Source organism: Nymphaea colorata, chromosome 6 (genome assembly GCF_008831285.2).
Source record: "Nymphaea colorata isolate Beijing-Zhang1983 chromosome 6, ASM883128v2, whole genome shotgun sequence".
Lineage (NCBI taxonomy): Eukaryota > Viridiplantae > Streptophyta > Magnoliopsida > Nymphaeales > Nymphaeaceae > Nymphaea > Nymphaea colorata.
In genome coordinates, this window is record NC_045143.1 from 13,148,830 (window position 1) to 13,160,883 (window position 12,054).

The following is a 12,054-nucleotide window of genomic DNA, read 5'->3' on the forward strand; positions in this document are numbered from 1 at the left end:
TATTAACCCTAATAGAGATAGTAAAAAATTATTGAGAATTCCTCCTCATTACAGATTTGTGCATCAAATTAATAGTGTTCATAAATTGCAACTAACTACCCCAAACTAATAAATATTTCTCTCAACAATCATACTGCAAAGTTTGGTTCAAATGACATTAGCTTGCCCACAAGAGCTTCCATATAAGAGATGTCAAATGTCATGCAGATAATGCTAGTTTCGTTTCTACTTGCCAAAAGTTTGTCCCTTTACATGCTGAATTAATTTGAAAATCATATCTTCGAATTTAAACGATCATTCTGTAATGGATTGACACATATAACATTTAATACTTATGCTATATATTTCAGCATGCTGCAATAGGTTTCTTTTCATCTAATATATCCAACTCTTCAAGTCTAGGCATTTAGGCTTCAAGGCAACTCCAGTGCTGCCACTATTCTTAGAGATAGTACTTGCATCTACAAAAGTAAAACCCTTTGTTTGATACACCATCTCAAAGACTGGAAATTGTAGGACCTTTGGATGGCAGTTCTGTAAGTCCACGATGTGCTATACAGCCTTTCCTACCAGTCCTTTCTAGCTCACATAGTTCTCTTAATAATAAAAATCAAGGTTTTGTTAATAGCTTTGACTTGGTTGTTCACCTGAAGGTAAGGATGCATTATATGCAGAGTGACTCAAAGTTTCCTATGAACTCTCTACTTTTGATGTCCCACTACCACTAATTATGTCCATACACTATGTTATTTGAAGCTTATCCATGTGGTTATGCACTCTTTGAATAGGAATCAATTTTCTGAATGATCCTAGCTTTCGTGCTTTGGTGGCTCGTCTGAGATCCTTTCGATGACCTATGTTGAAGGGGTATCTATATGATTTGATCGATTGTGCAAGGCCCATGGTAGCAATGAAACTGGGAAAAGTATACAGAAAAGACAGTTCTTTTCTGTTATCTTAGTATTATTTAGGGATCTTGGCTCGGTGAGTTCTTTCTTTTGTGATGAACTGTTGGCACCAGTCCTACATTTTGTCTCTGTGAACTGAGGAGAAAGGGGGCCTCAGAGCGAAAGAGGATTGTAACATGAGAGAGCAAGGAGGTCAACCTATTTCAAATATACATCATGGATTCTGGCAATGCAATGTAGTTAGACCCTCATGTCGATCCAAATGACAGTGAAGTATTATTTGCCACTCAATGTACCTATGACCACTTGATACTTTGTGATGCATAACTCTAACCATCTAAAAAAAAAATGCAAAGAAGGTGTTTGACAAGAAGAATATGGTGTTCATAATATACATGCTATTAAAACACGTGATTGAAGACTACTATGCTTTTGTTTCAGGAAACATGATGCAACTATATATGTTGCTCTTAGATTTAAAATCGCTAGGCATAATCACACTATGTATTCTTGAAACAAGAATTGCAGAAAATGCATGTTCTGATGCAATGTTCTTATCAAGTGCCTTCAAAAGACCAAGTTGTCCTAGCAAGACTTTTGATTTCATCGTAGCTACAAAGTCCAAATGTGGAAAGAAATTAATTTTTTCTCATGCAAGAACATTTTTGGTGTTATTATCTTCTGTCTTCTCTATTCTTTTCATATTGAAAATTCAGTAAGGACCTTTTGACCATGGTTAGAATGGCAACAACAGAGTGTTCGTTGAGGACTATCATCTTCATGCCCCTAAAATTAGTAAATATTAGATTGCAGCCTGAAAAACGTGCCGGTGAAGACGAGCTTTCTTGTTGCTTATGGGTACATAAACTATGTGCGATCCGCATGACGGCAAAAGGTTAGCCCTACTATGCCAACTTCACTCCAACCATTGAGGTGTTACTTGAACAAAGTGGCGTGTGTTGTTCATCAGAACTGACGTTCTTTCAGAAGCCAATAAATATTTGCAGTATCGAAAGCAGTAAATATTTGCAGTATTATGGAAACCAGTAAATATTTGCAGTATTGAACCCCTCTGATCTGCAATCAATAAAGTTGCAAATGCTACAACCTCTCAAAGTATATTAGGAAGTGTGTGCCTTTGCTCTTTGAACTCCAAAAGCTCCATACCCCGAACAGAAACCAACCACACTTCTATTTCTAGGAATGATGATTTCAGAAACAGATTGGAGGCAGATTCATATCGACACTCCAATCTTCCAAGGAGAAAGCACTCCGGATGGTAAAACCAATTCACAAGAGAAAACGTGAAGCTTCTCGGTCGTATGGTTGGAAGCAAAGAAGAAAGAGGCAGAAAAAGGAGATGGCTCTCATCTCTAAGTTTTCTCATCTTATATTCCATTTGAAACAGCCCTTTGAACAAGAGAGTACAGACCATGGTCCATTCCCAATGTTTAATTGACATGGGATCTCATGGGTCCAACAGTAACATATAAACAGGTGGAGCCCCGAGAAACTAGACTTATTAAGAATATAAAAACGTTTATACATTTATGGACAACTACAGTTGAACTAGAGACAGACCCCAGAACAAAATGTTCACTGCTTAAAGTACTTACGTTTGGCATTGGAAAGCAGAACCACCATCTAGACGAGAATGGCTGAAACCGTCATAGCGCCCTTCAAATAACCAGTCTAGAGACCATCCCTCAACAGTTGATTCCACACTGCTGCGTGCTTGGTCCAGTTACCCTGGTCGTGAATGGATCAATGCGGACCCACAACAGGGAGAAAATAGAAGCAAGAAGGACAGACCAAACAACAACAATGGTGGGAGTTCTATTCTGACGACCCATTAAACCTTTTAGGAAGGGATATAGGTGAACAATTACCCAGAATGCAAAGAAAAGTTTCCCAAAAAGTGGACCCCATAACTGGTACCCGCTGTTTATTGCATAAGATATGCCAGCAACAACACCAACCAGATTGATTATGAGGAGGGTGGTCGGAGGAATCAGCAGGGTTGTCCATTTGAACATGTAAAGCTCTGCAAAATCACCCTCATCATCCGAAGCTTTTGAAGTGACAGTGAAGTTGGTGTCTATTCCAGCAAGGACTTTTAGCAAACCTTGGAATACAGCAAACAAATGGGCTGACACACCTCCAATAACCCAAAACTGCTCATTTCTCCACCATTCATCAATTCCTACACCACTCCACCGCATCTCCAAAATTCCAGTGGCAAAAATAGAAAGGAAGAGGGCAATGAACCAAATACTCGCAAAGTTGCTGATCTGCAATAAAGTAGAAAAAAAAAAAAGCAAGGGTGTTTAGCTGTCCAAATGCATATCAGAAGCACCATCCAACGTCCCTCCCAAGACATACAAAGTTTAGTTGGGGAATGATATCTTTCTAGTCCACATCTGGCTAGGACTCCAGATCCCGCGCTAGGTGATTTGGTGTTAGATATTAAGCTGATCAAGGTAAAAGATACCCAGGGTTCACATATTCTAGCTGACACTAGATGAATGATACGCAGAGATCATATGGCTCACTACAAGGCTGAAACCATGTGGCGACTTTCTGATCAAGCATGTGAGAAATACTTTGAGGATTTCAATCATGGATGCCAAAACAGGGAAACATTATGTGGGGACTTTCTGAACAAGCATGAGAGCAAAACTTTAAGGAGGATTTCAACCATAGCTAAAAAACAGGGAAACATTGTCTGTGGCACCTCATATCCAGGTCAACCATGACTCCCTAAAAGCTAGCGAAAGTCTTTTCTGTACTTGGGCATGTTTCTTCTTCCTTGCATCAGTAAACTACTGATGTCTTGGTTTTAGTCACAAAAACAGAAATCTCAATACCTTGAAACTTCTCAAGCTTAGCATGTCAATTGGTCAATGTACAAATTCATGGCTTGTCAATTTAAGAGCGGCAAGCTACGCCAAAATTTCTGAATTTGTTGTATTCTAGGTTTGCCGGTTTACTTTCATGTTATGAAACTCGTTTACATGTGATGCATTTAGTGCATGAGAATGCTTGAAAAACACGCTCTAGTTTTCAACAAGGATAGGTCATACCTGCGGAATAATGAACTTTCCTGTGAGGAGACACACTGCTGGTAATGTACAATAAGCAAGAAGAGGAATGGAGGTAATAGGATAGATTGTAGTGTTAATATATGCAAATCGCTCGAGCCATTTTAGTCTCCCTTCATATCCATACCATATAGGGCAGTGACGACTGAACAGAATTTCAACTGAACCCAAAGCCCAACGCAGAACTTGGTTCAGACGATCTGAAAGGTTGATGGGTGCAGAACCTTTGAAAGCAGGGCGATCAGGCATGCAGTAGATTGATTTCCAACCACGAGCATGCATCTTGAATCCGGTAAGGATATCCTCAGTGACCGACCCATAGATCCAGCCAATCTGTCAAGTCATCATTATGGTGTCTCATTAGTAGGAGCTGCCTGCACATGTATGACTTGGAAGGTTTCCAAGTCAACCAAAAGCAAAGATTTGCCTGAAGTAAACTTCAGGACAGTAGGAACTTCTGGAAATTTAGACAATAAGACTTCACCTAAACAAAAACCAAGTAAGCAGTTCCCTAAAAATCAAATAGTCCTGTGTATATCTGAGAAAGTACAAATAGAATATTTGGCACTAGGAATGAATGCAAGCAATCCCAATAAAAACGTCATCCTTGTTAAGTAAAACGAAAAGCCTTTGGATGCACGAAAACACAGAATTGACTTGACCCATTTACCTCAGTTCCCCATTCTGTCTTGTCCTCATAGCCACAGCTTATGACATGAATAGCTTCCTTAAGGAGGGACTCGGGAGTTGCAGACTGTGGCACACCTCCATTCTCCATTAAGGTAGAGGCAACAAAGACAGCCGACTGACCAAACCTTTTCTCCAAGCTCATCTGGGACATCAGCAGTGACTTCTCGTCATCAAATCCAGCACCTATCAAACAAAGAAAATCGAAATGTCAAAATAAAGAAGAAGGTGGACATTTAGAAGCCAGAACTTCATCTTAAACTGCAACTGAGTAACACACCTTCAACCCCCTCTTCTATGTCTTCAAGATTGCAGATAGGCACTGTCGAATCAGCGTGCCTATTTGATTTCTTTTTGTCAAGATGGCTTTTACTTGATTTTGACCCCTTCTTCCTTGATCCACCACACAATTTTGACAGAAAACTTTCAGGTTTGTGCTTTTTCTTTAGAGAGGGCTCATACCCATACAAAGCTGTTCTGTTGAACACACACCCAGTGCCAACATAAACAGGACCTTGAATACCATCCAGACCTCTCAAGTTGATCTAGGACAGCAAAGAAGAAAGACCATCAGAATCTCGAAATATGGAAAAGCACAAACAAGTATGAAACAATTAGAAACAAACCAAAAAGGGAAAACAGCATGGAAGTCAGAGCTAAAACTCACGTCAAAAAACACTGTGTTGCGATTTGCATATCTATCATTCTTATCAATACCATCAAATCTCTGTGGGAATTGTACATAGCAAACTGATTTCCCAAGGTTTGGATCCATCAAAAAACACATAGCTTCACGCAAGGCCTTGCTGTTGTTGATGTAGTGATCACAATCAAGATTCAAAAGATAGGAACCATTGGTCAGAACAGCTGACACTCGGACCTGCAAACAAGAGTATATGAGCACTATTACATATTGACTGGTTTTACATAGCTAAAGAATACACTTGTGTATCGGTACATACAAGGGCATTCATAGCACCAGCCTTCTTGTGGTGCTGGAAGCCTGGACGCTTCTCACGAGACACATAGACAAGTCGTGGAAGTTCATTTCCTTCACTGTCAAGCCCTCCACTTTGGCCCAAGAAAACCTACACAGTGTGAATGAAGACGGCAAAACTTGATGAAAACATGTGAAATAGTCACCTCAATGAACTACAAAATTTCCATGCGAAAGCATGACCAACATAATATGCTAAAAACAACTGCCAATAATGAAAACAAATTTTTGTTTTCTACAGATTATGATGATCCCTTTTGAAGAATAGTTGGTAATTCAAGTTCCACTACCAGAGGAAAGCTATGTCCATCCAGCATACCTGAATCATTCCTGGATGATCTCTGGTGTTATTTCCAGGCCATGGAGTGCCATCTTGCATGATCCATCCTTCATCAGGAATCTTCTGTGCTTTGGCCACCAAACCATTGACACGAACTTTGAACTCCTCATATTCCCTCTAAGGACAAACATAAGGAACAAGTAAAGAACCTGTTATGAGTGTTCGGGTATCAAGGTGGTCTATGAACATCAAATCAATAACCAATTACCTTCATGGCCCTGCGATCCTTCACAAATGAAGTTTGAACTTTGTCCTTCAGGTAGTCTATTTTCTGGGCAAAGTACCACTCTGGGGCACGAGGCTCAATATTGTACTTCTTGCAAAAAGGAACCCATTTCCTAGCAAATTCAGAGGTTTCTGAAAGAGCTTCAAATGTCAACATGGCAGCTCCATCATCGGACACATAGCATGAGACCTTGTCCACAGGATAGTCAACTGCAAGAATTGAGAGAACAGTGTTGGCTGTGACAAGTGGAGGCTCCTTTAATGGGTCAACTGTACTGACAAAAATGTCAACCGCAGCCAACTGAGAAGGTTCTCCTTCTCTGTCATACCTGCAGCCCACAATAACTTGACACTAACAATTTGAATTATTCAATAGTCGATCTGAAGTAGATGAGGTATGAAATCTCACCTAAGTGCGAGGCGGTCCAGATAAGTCTCACGGTTTACCGGGAACCATTTTGGAAATTGGTCCAATATCCAGGATATGGCAAACCATATCTCACATACCACAGAGATCAGCCACAATGCATAGGCATTTCTCACAGGATTTGTGATTCGGTAATGCAAGAAAAAAGCAAGGATAACAAGCCGAAGAGCAATAACCATTCTATATGGGTTTATTCGCGATGAAGGAATAGGAACCTTTCTTGAAAGTGGCTGACGGGCTTCATCATTCCTATGTTGAGAAAGGAAAACAGTAAGAAATCTCTGTTAAAAACCAAGGCAAAAAATTATATGCAGGAAAAAGTAGACGAACTTCTTTGAATATGTACAATGATATAAATAACTGATAGCCTATCATAGCATGGATCCTATCATTCTAAAATACTTTAAGATCCAAATTTTTCTAATTTTAGCATTATAACATATGTGTGGAGGCAATGCATCTCACGGTGAAATGTTTTTTAATTTAAGCACAAAGGAGTGAGACGGCCACCCACAGGAAGACTCTTCCCATGAAAAGGCAATTCATTGAATGCAATTTGCCGTTCATGGATGAAAGAACAGCCTCCTCTTTCATATGGAAAAGGCTGAAACAAACTTGCAAAAAATGGAATAAGGGAAAGAATATCAAAAAGAATTCAAGCAACAAACAACAGGAAGAATATGTACTCGGAACAAATGCATGCTCATTCTGATGACAGATTGACAAGTAGACCTTTTCATATGCTAGGCAACTAAGACCAACCAACACATGCAGTTGAGTAGCTAAATCACTTTATTTTAAATATGCGACACCATCAGGTATCATTTTCACATTCAATTCATCCTCACAAGCCTCGGTATTAAGACAATGATAGTAGCATAGTTACATAAACTAAGTAATTCAATATCTACGCCAAGTGGTTCTCCTTCACCTAAAAAATTATTAATGATCAACTAAGCGGTTTATCATATATATTCATGTAGAAGCAAAATCATCTATTCCAAGCACAATGCTCAAGGACTTACAATAGGGGGTCATCCATGTTCACATCAGTACAAGAATCAACATCTCCTCCTTTTCCTTCAGAAGCAGCAGTAGTTCCACCCATCACATGAATAACATTTTTTTTCTGCTTCAATTTCCAGCTGTCAACCCTCTCTTTCCATGCAACATTTCCAAAGGACTGTGAACCAAATTCTCTCGTTGGATCAACAGCTCTAATGCTTCCTGCAGGATAAGATACCTTCAACTATTTCATTCAAATAAAGGCTCTAATATTTCTGCTGACTGGATTATAAACAGATAAAGAAATAAGAAAATATCTCTTGAATACAAAAGTATCTTATACAACACCTGACTGGAGTTCATAAGGCAACGGATGGACACGCTTTGCACTACCACCAACTGAAGGAGAAGGCATGGTATGATGATCTGGTGATGCTGCAGGTATCTCACCAGAGAGCTGGAAATTCTCCAATCATCATTTATTGCACACTTTATAAGGAAAGAATGCTGAACAGTGTACAAAGGAACATACCACATGGCCATGATTAAGTAAAGGGGTCTGATTTGGTGAAACCTCCCTTCTGTCATAAGCAGGTGCCCGTCCATCCCCAGGTCGTCCATAAGTCAGTTGCCAACTCATCATTGCCTCTGCTATCTTCTGCTTCCGATTGTGATTACCAGATGAATAGTTAAAGTCACTGGCTACCTCATCAGTGTCATCATCCTCACCTTCATCACTTCGAACACGAGCACTTCCTGCAAGCAGATAAAGACAACACTTACAAAACATTTTAATAATAAGGCACCTATTGCATGTAGAACAAACTCTTTTAGGAGTTCCATTACTAATTAAATCAACAGCACAACGTGATAATAGCTATCTCTTCCAAACCTTTATGCCTTTTGTATATGGTCTTGCATTGAGGACAGGATTGATTCCCATCCTTCCTCTCATATTCGTAGCAAGGCCTACACACAGGGAATGAGCAAATATTGCAGGCAACAAAGACATCACCATCTAAGTTCAAGCCAACATCATCACCACAGATCTGGCAAACCTGCCCATTCAGATGCTTCAAATGCGTTGGCTGCATTCAAATAGGACACCATGTCAAAACGTATTAACTGAAGGGTGAAACAGCATCACAAATTAAAGACATGGTTGCTTTTAAGATCATAAGGGACAAACAAGCAAATGCATGAAAGATGTAATAGACTGATAGTATGTGCATGAATAAACTAACAGAGCATATTAGAAGGAATATGGAATGTGAACATGTGTATGACATAACGGAAACTATGACTCACGGAAGACGCCAATCAAAATCTTTTCTCATTGTTCTCAAAAGTCCAAAGAAAAAATATTGAGCAAATTCTAGTATGGAGGATCTGCATAAAATCAGAGAAGGAACTCAATTACATTAAAAGGAAAATAAGAAAAAGCGTACTAGCCTCAGATACGCCTCCTTCAGGACCATACTGTGCCTCACCAGAGGTATTCCCACGGGATTCTAGCCTATGAGCGTCCATTAGCAAGCTTCAGTGAAATCTCAGCTAAATCACGAGACAAAACAGGCTGCGATGGTTCGGCTCCACCTTTACATCGATAATTTCACGGTTTCTTAGTTTCACCATATCATTCTCTTTTCTTTGTCCAAAGACAAGTGCTGAGTTTCCTGGGGCAAGAATTCAAGTTGTTTAGAGCAACTATAAACAGAGAGACCTACCAGCCAAAGGGTACGGCAGAAACCAAAAACATGAAGCAGGAATTCAAGAGCTCCGGGCGATTCCTTCTTTCACTAATCAAACGAAAAAACAAAGGCTTCAAGACCCAGAACCAACGCTAGAATTCCAACAGAAAACATGCGCTACAACTTAGCCACAACCAGCAACCACGGAATACAAGGGGTTCCTTCAGCGCAGCAAAGCCCAAACACTGACTCGTACCTGCAGCCCAACGACCCTCTTGATATGCCAGCAAAGAAGCTCCTCCACAGAACATCTTAAAAGAGCTCTTTGAATAATGAACTAATTGACAAGATGGAAAGAATAAAGAAACCCGTTTTTCCACTATAGAAGATTAACTTTTCCAACAGAAAAAGCCCTTGAAGAAAACGACTGCCTGCCGACAAATACAAGAGACGGAGTTGCCAAGAGTTCACGACTTTTTGCGGGTTATAACAACGCCTGGAAACAATTGCCAAGAAAGATTGGCACGGTGAAAACACACGAATACAAACTAAAGATGAGTATCAAAACTGTTACCACATCGCGTTTCAGGGAATTGTAAACCAATGGGAGACGAATTATTCAGACGAGCTAAGGATTTCCAATGTTAAAGACCGCTCGTGAATCCGTAAAAAGGGAAAACAGGCCCGAGACTTTCAGATACTAGAACACTACAATTGCGCCATATAATAGACAAACTGTCAATGTCTTAGATTATAAAGTGCAAAGATTGGTGTAAAATGTTATTACAATTTCGCAGGGGAGCTCCAAGAATTCAACATGGAGTAAAAATGCCCACAGAAAGCCTTAAACGCAAGATATACATACCCTATAAAATATCAACCAAATCTATCGCAAAAAGTACAGTATTTCAAAGATTCTGACGCAAGAAACGCAGATTCCTTTTCCTTCTTCTCGGCCAACCTGCAACAAACTAATCGCCGACCGGTTGAACTCAACAAATATAGAAAGTTTAAGGCTCGATCGGCCGGACTTGCCCAGAACATCCGGCCCAATTTCTACAATTTCTATATTAGCAAGGTTCGTAAATGAAAGTTTCTATATTAGCATGGTTTGTGAATGAATGCGGAATGATTTTCTAGGGCTTTCTCCGGAGTGCGGGGCATCATATTGAATACGTGCGGGTGTTGTTGGAGTGGGTTTCGCGTTCCGGCACTTCACTCCAAGGCCGAGAGGGAGAGGGAGAGAAGAAGCTGCATAACCAAGCAGCTGACCTGGCAAGCAACACGCAGCGGCGCTGCCCTGGATTATCCGGTCAAGAGAGAGAGATATAGAAAGTCAAACGCTTCCTTCGGACGGTTGGGGTGAGCGTCGGGGCTACGCTTGGACTAGGCCACGGCGTCTCGGTTGGTTCAAACTGAATTGTTGACCTGATCCGATGTTTTGAGTGGAGTTGTTCACAATGCATATCAACAGCGTTTTTTTTTTGAGGTTCCTTTGACATAAGGGTGGGTATTGGGCCGGGCTGGCCCAGTAAGGTCCGGCCCGATCGTGCCAGTCAGCTGGGCCCGGCCCGATAGCCCGGGTCTCGGTTCGGGCTCGTTTCGATCCGGTTCATTTAAAAATAAGAAATAATTTTTTAATTATAAAAGAAATTTTTTTAAATATAAAATATATTTGTTAATAATAAATATATATTATTAAAACAAAAACAATTAAAAAAATATTTTTTAATCATAAACTGGCCGAATCGAGCTGGACCGTACTGACTCGGGCTAAGTTTTTCCCAGCCCAGACCCGGGCCTGCACGGCAACGCCCCGCCCAATGCCCAGGCCTGCTTTGACAGCAAGAACAATTTATAGCTGTTTCATAAATTTGGTTTTAGAAAAATTCATAAAATGGTTGTCAGTGATTTATAAATTTACCTAAATTTTTGTATCACATTTAAGAAAAACTACTTTTTGTCTCTTTCTACCTTAATTGTCTCCCTTTTTGATTGTGGAGCTATGTGAACTGTCACCACTTAGAGTGTGTTTCTAAGGGTCCAAATGTAAACTCTAACTTACATCGGTTTTTTTTTTCTCTCTCTCTCTCTTGTTGGTTTCAACTGGATGGCAGTGAAATTGTTCAGTTTCGGCATCAGTAAATTTCTCTCTTTCTTATTTCAAAACAAACTGCGAACTTATGGTGGCATTTGGCAATAGGACAGCGTTTGATGGACATATCACAAAAATACAGTGTATCTATGAGCATCCAATATTGAGAGATTCGAACTCTTGTATGTAATCATCATTTTGCTAATAGACTCTTGCTTTCAAAGACTTTGATACGGATTCCATGTCCGAGACAACATTGATATGAAGAATTGGTCAGTAATCACGTCGACAAAATCAAATATCAGCTTAAGTTTCAACAGTTCTTGTCTTTACATTTTTGGCTCGACGCCGGTCTCCATGGATCCAAGCTAAGAAATACATGGCTCTCTTTTGACGAAGCCGAGAGCGCGAAACCAAAGCGTTGTCCCTGGGACTCGAAGACGAGCACAAACACCAAACTAAGGCAAACCCAATCAACGGTTGGGTATGGGTGAGATGACCGTTTTATGTATGACCGCCAACTGTCGGTGGACCAACGGCCGGGGCAGAGAGAGAGAGAGAGAGGGTGAGTGAACGGG

The 12,054-nt window shown here is 40.3% G+C and overlaps 1 protein-coding gene across 9 annotated transcripts; it reads right to left on the reverse strand.

Annotated features, from left to right (window-relative positions):
• Positions 1-2,275: 2,275 nt before the first annotated feature.
• Positions 2,276-10,637, reverse strand: LOC116256714 (probable cellulose synthase A catalytic subunit 8 [UDP-forming]). 9 transcript variants are annotated; one of them, XM_031633159.2, is made up of 15 exons: positions 10,247-10,637; positions 9,143-9,366; positions 8,583-8,778; positions 8,223-8,446; positions 8,039-8,147; positions 7,711-7,912; positions 6,668-6,934; positions 6,242-6,587; positions 6,013-6,150; positions 5,659-5,784; positions 5,364-5,576; positions 4,977-5,241; positions 4,680-4,882; positions 3,992-4,342; positions 2,276-3,199 (listed from the first exon to the last, which is right to left on the reverse strand). In XM_031633159.2, exons 2-15 carry the CDS (start codon positions 9,218-9,220, stop codon positions 2,615-2,617), a joined length of 3,303 nt encoding a protein of 1,100 aa, XP_031489019.1. In that variant the 5' UTR covers positions 9,221-9,366; positions 10,247-10,637; the 3' UTR covers positions 2,276-2,614. The 9 variants fall into 9 exon arrangements, with proteins under 9 accessions (XP_031489019.1, XP_031489021.1, XP_031489017.1 ...); XM_031633161.2 differs by lacking the exon at positions 10,247-10,637 and adding an exon at positions 9,956-10,187; XM_031633157.2 differs by lacking the exon at positions 10,247-10,637 and adding an exon at positions 9,638-9,935.
• Positions 10,638-12,054: the final 1,417 nt, after the last annotated feature.